Here is a 13,272-nt window from a genome sequence, read left to right on the forward strand (position 1 = left end):
CTGGTATGATCCTTTTTAAGTATGTACTGCAGCACCTGAAACATAATGAGCTATATTTTCGGCCATGCCTTGCCCCTTATCCCTAAACGTCTTTCTTTGCTTTTCTTTTCTACTGTTTTAAAAACATTTGAAAATACTTCAAATAGGCCATCTACATCAACACATTCTGAGCTTGTAGATCAGCTATTTGAACTATTTAAAAATGTTTTTTCAAAATAGTAAAAACTAGAAGCAGTGCTCTTCCGAGCACAGGTCTCCACCAGGCCAGGCGTCCTGGTGGTGCTATAATAGGCCAATGTAAAAAATGTGGGGCAGAGGTTCTGAATTGGCATCCAGGGAGTGGGCTCACAAAGTTTGAAACTGATCGGTGGAGTTATAGGTAAAACCACGAATTGGCCTGTTATAGCGCCACCATGAGGCTGATTTAAAAAAATTGAAGTGGCATTACTTCCTCGGCCTAGTGGGAACGTGTGTGCGCGATTTCATGTTAATTGCACTCTGCGTTTGTGATTTGAGGCATTTTGTCCAAAATGGACCATGCAATCTTACAAACTTTGAAAGCCAATCTCAGCCAATCAGGATGGAATATGGACAATCAGACAGATCCGTGTCGATCACATGACTGTAGAGATATTTTTGGACAAACTCTGTAGTAGTAGTGTATAGAAATGTGTTTTGCAAACATTGGCCTCATGGTGGCGCTAGAACAGGGCCATTTGAGAAATGTGGGGCAGAGGTTCTGAATTGGCATCCAGGGAGTGTGTGTGCTCATTTTGGCAGCGACCGGGCCAACGGCGCCGGAGATTAGCTGTTAACAAACTCGGAGGACGGACGGACGGACGGACGGACGGACGGACGGACGCACGGACGGACAGGGGCGAAAACATACTCTCCCCTTGCCTTCGGCTGGTGGAGACAATTAGACTGCAGCACTCTGGTGAAAAGTGATGAGTCATCAAAAAGATTGATGACTCATCACTTTTCACCATTTTCTGGGGCAGAAATTTAGCCCAAGGAATGTTTTTCATGCAAATCAAAGGCCAGTTTGACCCCTCACATGCTACTTAAAGCAGATTATTTTATTTTTAAAATATGTTTCTGTTCCTGTGTAGTGGAGTTGATGGGACAGTGAATATACAAATGGCCATAACTTTGTTTTCGCGATGTTTCCAGCATTTCATTCTGAGGACCTTAATGACCAAACTAATAGATAAGACAATAATAAAAAGTATGGCAGAACATCACAGGTCCTCTCCCATTTTGAGGGTTTGGGTCCCCGGCTAAATGGTGTTTCTTTTCATATCATGCAGTATGTAGTTCTAAAGTTTCTGCTGTATATGAATAACTGATTTGTGGTGACAAACATGACACTGCATTAGTACTATAGTTTGAGTAGATAAAATGTTCTATTTGACAAATTAGCTCTTTATCAACAAAAATCTATTTTATATAATAATCCATAAAGATGTGAAAGAATAAAGTCCATAAAAAGTGACCATAAGTTTTATGAGGTTTTGTATTTTATTTTACGGCTAACATTATTATGTGAAAAGCTCTAAGGAGTCAGTTTAGTCACTAAACTTTAGTTGAACCATGAGACGCTGGGCATCTTAACTAACTAGTACAGCATCAAAAGATTTTAGGGAGACTTATACAAAACAGTAATAATAATCATGTGTACGGCTCTAAAGCAGTGATTCCTAACCATTTTCATTTCAAGGACCCCAGTTTGACATGCATTAGGCTATGGACCCACATTTAATGGCATTTCTATTTCTGAGACCCCAATTTGTATTGTAAAATCAATGTTAATTTAGCTCTGAGTGTACATAGACTACATACCCATAGGGGTCCTTTTGGTAATGATTACTAACTATGTCGTTTAGCTCGGGACCCCCTGGAACTCCTTCAACGACCCTGGGGGTCCCCGGACTTTGAGAACCAATGCCATAGAGTATGTTGGCCAGTCAGACAGGTACAGCTCCTATGATATTGATAACATTGGATAAATGCAGTTTTTGAGATCACCAGAAGAGGGCAGAGTATATAGTCAAAAATATAAAGCTTGATTAGAGGCAGCTTCAAGCAAGAGGAAGGTGCTAAAAATGCTTTGTGCATTATATTATGAACCAGCTCTCATTCTCTTGATTTTATTTTCTCTTTCTTCTTGTCAGTTCCCGAGATGATTGAAAGGCATTAGTGAATTCTGTTCTCCACATGATGTTTTGACTACTAAAAGCTAAACATATCACATCACTTGACTTGGCTACAGGGTTAGGTTCAAGGGGCCCTTAGAATAAATGAAATAATTGACACTAACACCATCTGTAAAAACACATTTTTATACACATTTTTGTTTGCTTAGGAAAGGGGATATAGAGGTAAAAAAAAAGGCTTCATACTAATCACAAGTCATTTTAATCCATAGGGAAAAATCACAATTCACAGAAAATCTCTGAACAATCCAAGAAAATATGGACGGTTTCAGATTCCACATAATACGTAAATATATATACCTCCAGAGGTTGTCCAACTTGAAAGCTTTCACAGTAATAAATACATATAAACAGCGAACGTTTTAAAACAATGTGTCTTATTACATTTTAATGATTTTTGGGCTGGGTAGTCCACAGACTGATAGTTCTTACAATAAGCCATTCTTCCTGACTGGCGCTAACAACAATTCGCACACATTCAATGTCAAAACTAATCTTGTGGTCCACATCATGAACTTCTATGTTGCCACCATGAAACTCCCCTAATGTGATGTAGGAAGTACACTGCCTTCCTTGCTTGGTTTCCACTGACTTCTGCCCTACTTCCAGAGCGCCGTGATGAAGAATATCATTTTGCCTGTCGTCTGTACCTGTAGTGATTTTAATCTTACTGATTTTGGCTGATTTGTTAAAGACTACGACAAAGAAGTCTCCTGTGCACGGGGGCTTCCCCCAGAAGTATTCATCGACGACACTGCTATAGGCTTTCATTGCTTCATAGCTTTCAAACACATTGATATTGGTGTAAAAGGTAGCAGGAGGGTTGTCAGGAATGTCTATGGAGTCCTCCTCAAAGTCGTCGTCCTTCAGCTTGTTCTCTGCACCTTTATAAGAGGAGTAGTAACCCATGTGTTGGAACAGCGAGGGCTTAAAGCGGATCACGTCCTTCTGGGCCAGCAGACCCCTGAAGTGAATGAGGAGCCAGTCGCACGGCATCTCCTGGTAGAACATGAGCAGGAAGTGGGCCAGACGTGGCAGGTCTCTGGCGTGGTACAGCTTCCCTATGTAGCCAAGCTTGGAGAACTCCAGCGTCACCCTGCAGTAAGAACCTTCTCGGGAAGCGACGACCTTCTTCAGTGCCGTCAGAAAGTTCCCGGTGCAGCGCACGTCGTCCTCCAACATCACATAGAAGTGAGAGAGGTTCGTGCAGAAGTTGAGGAGGAAAGCATAGTCCACGTTCTGCTTGGAACGGAAACGGACCCTATCCTCGGGGTCGTCGTAGTTCCTTTTCAGCCCGTCCAGAGATGGGTAGTACTCTTCCGGAGCGTGGATCACCAGCAGACGTCCGGCTATGACGTGGTGGGCAAACTTCCTGGTGATCTCCTGCACCAGGTTCTCACACCAGACCATGTCAAAGTCTGCCAGGTGGACCACGACCACGATCTCTTTCAGCTCCTCGTAACTGGACTGGTCGAAGATGGATTTGATGGTCTCCAGGAGGTAGTTCCCACGTTTCCTTTTGACCGACGACAGGCCGATTGTGAGATACTCTGTAAAAACAGAATAGCTTAACTGTGAAATTGTCTATTATTGCCTAGTTTACAGTTTACAGTTTAGGCATTTAGCAGACACTTTTAATCCAAAGCAATTTACAATAAGCAGATGAAACGTCACAATAATAAACAAGGTTAAATGTCAGTACATCAACAGCAATATAACAAATGCAAATGAAAATCTTTCTAGAAAAACAATATATCCGTAAAGGAAAAAAAGGTTTCTTAAAAAAAAAAAAAAAAAAAAAATATTGACATTTATCATTACTCAATATTTATTTCACAGTTATATCCAATGAGAATTATTCTGAAGCATCAACTACAGTATGTACTGTACCTAAAATGTTCACGAATTCTGGACAAATCTTTATTTTTTAAATCAACTTCTTTTGCATCTTGATTCCAATTCCCCCATGTGTAATAGTCCCTGTCACTACATTTCATCATCCTATATTTTTTAAGATACCATACAGATTACATCCAATGAATACAATTCTAATACGGTATTGGGAAATACATACTTTTACGTGGCAAGGGGATTCCAGCAAGGTAACGATAGGTCACATTTATGGTCCCAGAGAAGTTGGAGAGGTCTTTGAAAGTGTGGATGTATCTTTCAGAGTTGGTAGAGTGTATGAGCGTGTCCTCCAGTTGTCTTTTGTTTGCCTCCTAAAAAACAAAAATGATAACATGTAACACACCTACAGTATAATTCCACACAATAAAATCCTCAGTGTTGATTCAGGGGGTACAAATGTTACCAAAAGTGACCCATTACAAATGGATACTCTGGGGATTGTACATGCATTATGTGACCTGGACCAGGAAGGTAGTTAGACATAGACTCATTCAAATCATTAAAAATCAAACCTCGGTTCGTAGTGAAGCAGTGAACTCTCATCCTATGTGTTCTAGAGCTTAAGAATTCTGAATTCTGAATGAATGAATGATTTTATCTGGAGGGCCGAATTGTCATGTGAAGCTTGACCAATGCTCAAAGTATGGTCTCATTGGACATTTTTAATCATCCAATCATCAGACCGAGACGGACACTACACACATATTCTGGACGTACGGGACAGATAAAACCTGTTCATTCTGGACTGAAATGACCATATATGGACATGAGGGGACACATGGGACACACATTTACGGACAGATAAAACCTGTTCATTCTGCACTGAAATTACCATATATGGACATGAGGGGACACACATGGGACACACATTTACGGACAGATAAAACCTGTTCATTCTGGACTGAAATGACCATATATGGACATGAACGGGACACACAAAGCCACTCCTTGGAAGCGGCTTTCACCGCTTCAAAAACAAGCAAGCGATAAAAAAGGAGAGCAAGAAGACATTTTCATTTAAATCCGATGCACATTTATTTTATGTATCCCACCTGCCTCCAAGATGGTGACTTGTTTTGTATTTTGTTGTGATAATTCTTGCACAATAATAATTATTACAATTATGTCCCAGTGGGAAGAACCAGTAAAAACCTGCTAAAAAAAGAAGCTAACATTTTGATATACAAGGAAGAATTATTCCCAGGGAATTTGTATAGTTCTCGAAACTTACCAGCACATACCCATTGTCCATGTACAGGTTAAGAAAGAGGAGAAAGGTGATGAGGAACCCGAGGAAGGGGAACATCGAACGTTTTCGTAAACACCTCATCTTATCCACAGACCTCCACATCAACCTCATGGTGCCATCGCTCACTGTGGGGAAAAGCATACATAGAGCACAGACTTATAGGTCAAAAATTATACAAATAGTTCTTACTGTTTTTGCGACCGTAGGTCACAGTTTAGTATCTGAACGGTCACGTATCTCTGTCACGCCTGACACTGTGGTTCCCCTGACGCCTGATTATGGATCCCACTGGGAAAGATGGATGGAAACGGCATAGAGCGCCGTCCTGCTCTTCGCGGCGAGCGCCGCAGGCGCGAGTGCCCGCGAAGAGCGGGCCAGGGCCGCACGGCCGGCGGAGCGCCGCACGAGTTACGAAGCCGTGGTGAATGCAATCGTTATATTCATGCCCAGGCCGTAAAGCCTGGGCAAGCGCACGATAAACGCAATGATAATTGGATTTTGGTGCACCTCGCGCGGTCCAAGTGACTACAACGGAGCGCTCCCTACGTCCGGTTCAGCCAATCACAAGCTTCAAAAATGAGTCCGGGGCGTGGTTATCCATGTCAGGGGACATCACAGGGATTTCAGATACTCAGAGCAGGGATCTCCAGACAGACAGACAGACAGACAGACAGACAGACAGACATACAAAGAAAGCCAGACGTAGGATCTGTTAGTACCGCTCAATAATACCAAACAGACAGTAAGCTACGTCCATGGAGACAGCGATGTCCACCTGCAGGTTGAAATGTGTTAAGCAAAATGTGTTTATTTGTAGCATTGTGCCGAAACCAACTTTATAATGGGCAAATAGCCTAACGTCATAATATAGAAAGCACACATGTTGCTATGAAATGTTATTGGACTCAGACTCTAGTGTAAGAACAGCCAAAAATACATTAACATTTATTACAGCACAATCTCTTGTCAGCAGCTACTGTATGAGTCACCAAACCACAAATTGTAATCTGAGTACACCACAGTTTATGGAGATATACTGTACACACCTTCTCAATCATTTCCTTTTTCATAAATATCAATCTTTGTGTAGATCTTTGCACAGCATCCTTTTGACTTTATACATATTATGGACGCACGCACGCACGCACGCACGCACGCACGCACACACGCACACACACACACACACAATCTGATTTGAAATAGTGGTCTGACAAAGCAAATATTACACTTGCGGAAATGAACAAAGATCTTCCAACAAAGGCCTAGATACAATTTATGAACATCATTTCCTTGACAAGAGAAAAGATTGCTGAGAATTCATGAGCTTTTTGTTTGCTTTCTCCAGGAGCAAATATAGACGTTACAAAATCCCACGTTGGTCACCGAATTTATATGGAAAATATAGCTGCAAGCAGCGATAAAGTGGCCAAGGCAAAAGCATCAAGGGAAAGCAAAGAAGACATCAAAGAGAAACTAGAAGCAGTGTTCTTCCGAACAGGTCAGGTGTTTTTTTTGGCCTACTGGTGACTCTATAACAGGCCAATGTGAGAAGGGTGCATCTGTTCCTTGGCCTAGTGGGAATGTGTGTGCAAAATCTCACACAAATAGCAGGCTGCGTTTGAGACATTTTGTTCAAAAAGGAGCAATCCTGCAAACCTTGGAATTCAATGTTAGCCAATTAGATAGAATATGATATTGGACAAATCCGTCATGATTACATCACAGTAGAGATACTGTGTGCCAATTTGTGTGATTATCGGATAAAATCTGAAGGAGTAATATCGAAGAATGCGTTTTCGGCCTTCTGGTGGCGCTATAAATGACAGAGACTCTGCCGATTTTACACTAATCGGCATAGTTATTGGTGAAAGCACAAATTGACCTCTACACAACATGTATGCAAAAGACTATATGCAACAGACATAAAATAGTTCCAAAGAACTCCTCAAGGTTTTAACTCAATATCTTTATTTCCAACTTTTTCATTAGTCGTCTTTGTTGAAGAGTTGGTCATCAGGTTGTAAACCTTCAAAACAGAGGGTTAACAACCTAGCCATTTTCAGGCATGTCTTTTAAATCACAATGTTTTCAAATAATTCAAGTAGTAAACGTCTTCAAATAAAGTTTTTAAACATTAAGTATTGTGAAGTCTGAACCCAAACCAGCACACGGAAACAGTTCTCAAGGTGAAAACGCAATAAGCGTTGTTTTATTCAATGGGGCGTTCCCCTAAAACATGAAATAAAGTTCTTCCCAAAACCGGGGCTTTTAACACGTCTTCAAATAAAGTTTTTAAACATTAAGTATTGTGAAGTCTGAACCCAAACCAGCACACGGAAACAGTTCTCAAGGTGAAAACGCAATAAGCGTTGTTTTATTCAATGGGGCGTTCCCCTAAAACATGAAATAAAGTTCTTCCCAAAACCGGGGCTTTTAACTCAAAATATGCTTCTTTCCAGAACTTAACAAACAGGGGTTACATTCGAAACATACGTTTCACAGTATGCCGTTGCTTTCCATTAACACATGCCATTTCTCTTCCAAGACTCAGATGCAGCTCCTAATTTGCCTACAATGGGAACAGATAGAACCACCATTAGCAATGTGGCAAAATACAGAGCAAATGTGCGACAGAGGAGAACATAGTGGAGTTTTGCTTACTGCTCGATGGAAGAGTCCCTTCGAGAGCCAGCTACACAGTGAAGCAGAGCTCGGTGGTTAAGAGCAAAAACATTTGGATTGCCTGACTCGGAGAAGCTGTGTTGCGGCCAGGTGCTGACAAATCAAACTGATTGCAACAAGCAGCCATCTTAGCTGCTGCATTCTGGGAAATGTAGTTTTTCTGAAAACCAAACAGCCGTCAGTTAGATTCAGTTCACATGCAAAAAACAGGGCCTGGATAAAAAAAAATAAGAAAAATCAACTAATCAGCCGATCTACAAGGTTAAAACAAAATAAAGTCAACAGATCTGCTGATTTGGAGGTTGTGATTTGCCATCCAATTTGCGTGATTTTAGGCCAAAATCTGTAGGAGCAGTGTTGTAAAATGTGTTTTGCAAAAATCTGTCTGATGGTGGCGCTAGAGAGGGGCATGTGTGAAATCAGGGACGGAGGTTGTGATTTGACAATCAATTTGCGTGATTTTAGGCCAAAATCTGTAGGTTCACAAATGTTTTGCAAGAATCGGCCTCATGGTGGCGCTGGAGGGCCATGTGAGAAATCAGGCAGCCAAGGAGTGTGTGCAAAGTTTGGCATGGATAGGGGCAATGGTAACGGAGATATGAATAGGGCAAAAGTATGATGTCACAAGGACAGAGTGACAGCCGGTGGAGGTTTCGATAGTAACTGCGACCTAACAGTCGCAATAATACTCACATCTCTTTAGTTAAATGCTTACATTGAAGAAAGAGATGAGGCCACACCCCAAACAATAGTGGACACAGGCAATAATCCACAACTGCACACTCCTGACAATATAAAACACATTCTCACTGTAAACCATAGAACCAAAATAACACAGTAAAAAGGTAAAAGAGACCATACAAAATACAAGCAGTCTTACCGGTTAACAGAGCAGCACACACTCCTCAACTAGTGTTTTGCTCAAACTGATCAGATGGATTCAATCGGCCGACGCCCAACAAGCAACCATCTTAGCTGCTGCATTCTGGGAAATGTAGTTTTTCTGAAAACCAAACAATTAAGATTCAGTTCACAGGCAAAAAAACTAAAAAAAATCAACTAATCAGCCGATCTACAAGCTTAAAACAAAATAAAGTCGACAAATCTGCTTATCTACAAGCAATAATTACATTCCCGAAATGAATCTTTTTACATTCCAATCCCAAAACCAGAAACAAACATTTCCGAGCCACATGTTCACTTACCAATTATCTTAGTCACGCAGCCTCAGTGTCAATATCAGAGTTGGTCAGGTGGAGCTAAAAGCAATATAGTGTGGGTTAAATATAAATGGAGTAATGCTGTTAGAAATTGGAATAGTCTTGAAATGTGTACAAACCTGGAGCAGCTCCAATGAGGTTACTGAACAAACTGAAAAAAGACTGGCTTTATACAGGGTGTGGTGATTACGAATGCTCGGCAGCTGTGACTCAGGGACCGTGGTCAAAACATTGCATGTGAAAAATAAGAATATATTCCATTTGAAAAATAAAATAAAATGACTGTAATTCCCGCTGAACCGTGGGTTACAAGTGCACAAGTGCACAGTGCACTAACCTACATTATTGCAAAGTGTGATTTAAATGTGACTTTGAATGTATGTTTTAGAGGCAGAAGAATAACGCACGCACGCGCGCGCGCACACACACACACACACACACACACACACACACACACACACACACACACACACACAGACACACACCTGTGCCTAACCATTCTGCATTAGAGGTGGGATTTATGGCTATTTGAAGTGAGACAGTACCATCGATCTGGCTCACTAAAAAGAGCCGTTCAAAAGACTGGCTCATTTGTCTCCTTGTATATTTATATATTTTTAAGAAGAATTTGTTTAAACATGAATCCACAAGGTGGCACCACATTCCTCTGCTGACAGTTGAGATCACAATTTAGTATTTACCCTTTTCATAAAATGTGTGTGTAAATTAAGCTACCTTGACTTTTGTTATTCATAAAACACCTAAAAAAAACAAGCAGGCAACAATGAACTCGCTCCTCCACTTGTTCTCTCTCTCTCACTCACTCACTGTACTCAGTCAGTACTCAGTGGAGTAGCAAGGAGATGTTGAATTGGGGTGAGGGGGTCTCCCCCCCAAATGAACGGCTCTCTACTGCGCGAACCGGATCCCAACGTTCACTTCAAAGAGCCGTTCAAAAGATTTGATTCGTTCGCGAACGTCCCAGCTCTATTCTGCATCTAGCCTAAGGCCCAGATCATGGGAAAACCCTACTCACGTCAGCGTGGGGGGTCCCCAGTTCAAATATGATTCTTTTTGGTTTCAGTGATATTTGGACTTACCCTCTACAGTAGTTCATCATGAAAATGTTACTTTGCATGTATGTTTTAGAGGCAGAAGAATAATTTGCATAAAACTTGCAATGTTTATTGAATTATTTAAAAAGTATGTTTCAATGTTTAAAAAATCCGATCTGACAGATCTTTAGATATTGGTCCAAAGTTCATGTAAAAAAAGTTCTGTGCACGTGACGCAAAAGTTCCGGAATAAAAGCGGGTTTAAGTGTTTTACAAACTGCTCAAATTGGCGGAAAATCTAAGGGCGGAGCTTACTTAACAAAGACACAGATGTCTTCCGCTTGAGTCAAGGCACGCGTGTAAGCAAGTTGCATGTCTTCAAACGAAACGAGGCATGACTTATGCCCCTTTAAAGTTTGAGTTTTCAAACGCTTCGTATAGCGCCCCCCTTTGGCCAATTCGAGTAAGATTGCTTTCAGTGATATTTGGACTAACCCTCTACATATTTGCCAAATGCCATGAACGTGTGACTTTGCATGTATGATTTAGAGGCAGAAGAATAATTTGCATAAAACTGCAACATTGAGTGAATTATTAAAAAATAATGTTTCGCTTTAAAAGAAATCTGCCGAGACAGATCTGACCGCATTGGTCCAAAGTTCATGTAAAAAAAAGTTTCACGCACGTTACGCGAAAATCCCAGGAGGAGATAGATTTTGACTGTTTTTCATATAATTCAAAATTGGGGGAGAGGTAAAGGTCAGAGGTCAAAAGTCAGAGCGTAAAAGTTGTTCGGCATGAGGAGACGCATAAGTGTATACAGGTTTCATTGCTGTACCTGAAACAGGGCATGAGCTACACCAGTTCAAAGTTGGCATTTTTCAAAGGCTTCCTACAGCGCCACCCTTTGGCCGATTGTTGCGAGCTTCGCGTTTTAGCCGTTTGGCATAGTCCTCTGCCATACTGCCGAGTTTCGTAAAAAGCGACTGCACGGTCTAGCCGCTAGAGAAAAAGTGGCGGAAGAATAATAATAACTAGAAAAATATTGTTCCTTCGAAACAATTGTGGGCTCGCTTCAAGCCAGAAAACAATGGCTATAAAAGTACAAAATGTCAAGATCGCAGGCAGTGCTCTCTTTGACGTTACTGACGTCAAAGATTGGTCCATTTTGTTCCAAAAATGTGTTGTGCAAAAGTTGACCCGCTGGTGGCGCTATAACAGGCCAATGTAAGAAGGGTGGTATCTGTTCCTTGACCTATTGGGAATGTGCTTGCAAGATTTCCCGCACAATGCAGGCTGTGTTCATGATTTGAGGTGTTTTTGGCTTTGGCCACTTTATCGCTGCTTGCAGCTATATTCATTATTATTTTATTTTTTTGTGTGTGTGCACTTCATAGGCATATTAGATAAAGGTCCTTAGATTGTGTGTAGAATGTTTCATGCAAATTGCAAAAAAAAAATCCAAACGGGTTTAAGCGTTTCACAAACTGCTCAAAATGATATAGCGCCCCCCTTTGGCCAATTGGGGTAAGATTGGTTTTAGTGATATTTGGACTAACACTCTACATCTTTGCCAAATGCCATGAACATGTTACTTTGCATGTATGATTTAGAGGCAGAAGAAGAATTTGCATAAAACTGCAATATTCATTGAATTTATTTAAAAAAGCATGTTTCAATTTTAACGAAATCCAATCAGACAGATCTTTAGATATCGGTCCAAAGTTCACGTAAAAAATGTTTTGTGCACGTGGAGCGAAAATTCCAGAATAAAAGCGGGTTTACGCGTTTTACAAACTGCTCAATATGGCGGAAAATCGAAGGGCGGAGCTTACTTAACAACGACACAGATGTCTTCCGCTCGAGTCAAAGCACGCGTGTAACAAGTTGCATGTCTTCAAACAAAACGAGTCATGACTTATGCCCGTTTGAAGTTTGAATTTTCAAACGCTTCGTATAGCGCCCCCCTTTGGCCGATTGGAATAAAATTGGTTTCAGTGATACTTTGACTAACCCTCCACATCTTTGCCAAATGCCATGAACGTGTAACTTTGCATTTATGATTTAGAGGCCGAAGAATAATTTGCATAAAACCGCAATATTGATTGAATTATTAAAAAATTATATTTCACTTTAAAAAAAATCTGGTTGATCAATCTGACCGTATTGGTCCAAAGTTCATGTGAAAAAGGTTTTGTGCACTTGACGCGAAAATCCCAGGAGGAGATAGATTTTTACTGTTTTTTATATAATTCAAAATTCTGGGGGATCTAAAGGTCAGAGGTCAAAAGTCAGAGCGTAAAAGTTGTTCGGCATGAGGAGACGCATACGTGTATACAGGTTTCATGACTGTACGTATAACAGAGCATGAGCTCTATCTGTTCAAAGTTCGCACTTTCGAAGGCTTCCTACAGCGCCACCATTTGGCCGATTGCTGTAAAAAATAATAGCACACTTCGCCACTGTAAGCTGAACACATTGGAGTTTTTATTTTCATTTTCTGTCTAAGTATGTAGGAGTAGAAAGGAACCGAAGTTTTGAGGAGAACTTGATATGACGGTTAGATATTGTCACTAGAAAATATTGTTCCTTCGAAACAATTGTGGGCTCGCTTCAAGCCAGAAAACAATGGCTATAAAAGTACAAAATGTCAAGATCGCAGGCAGTGCTCTCTTTGACGTTACTGACGTCAAAGATTGGTCCATTTTGTTCCAAAAATGTGTTGTGCAAAAGTTGACCCACTGGTGGCGCTATAACAGGCCAATGTGAGAAGGGTGGTATCTGTTCCTTGGCCTATTGGGAATGTGCTTGCAAGATTTCACGCACATTGCAGGCTGTGTTCATGATTTGAGGTGTTTTTGGCCTTGGCCACTTTATCGCTGCTTGCAGCTATATTTATAATTATTATTGTATATTTTTTGTGTGTGCACTTCATAGGC

The 13,272-nt window shown here is 40.9% G+C and overlaps 1 protein-coding gene across 1 annotated transcript; it reads right to left on the reverse strand.

Annotated features, from left to right (window-relative positions):
* Positions 1–2,603: 2,603 nt before the first annotated feature.
* Positions 2,604–5,487, reverse strand: LOC308284540 (alpha-1,3-mannosyl-glycoprotein 4-beta-N-acetylglucosaminyltransferase C-like; the record flags this gene model as incomplete). Its single annotated transcript, XM_080725199.1, has 3 exons — positions 2,604–3,766; positions 4,291–4,438; positions 5,359–5,487. The coding sequence occupies 3 exons, from the start codon at positions 5,485–5,487 to the stop codon at positions 2,604–2,606; spliced, it is 1,440 nt and encodes a 479-aa protein (XP_080581325.1).
* Between the last annotated feature and the right edge of the window lie 7,785 nt (positions 5,488–13,272).

The sequence above is a fragment of the Nannobrachium achirus genome (genome assembly GCF_963921795.1).
Source record: "Nannobrachium achirus genome assembly, chromosome: 5".
Taxonomy (NCBI): Eukaryota; Metazoa; Chordata; class Actinopteri; order Myctophiformes; family Myctophidae; genus Nannobrachium; species Nannobrachium achirus.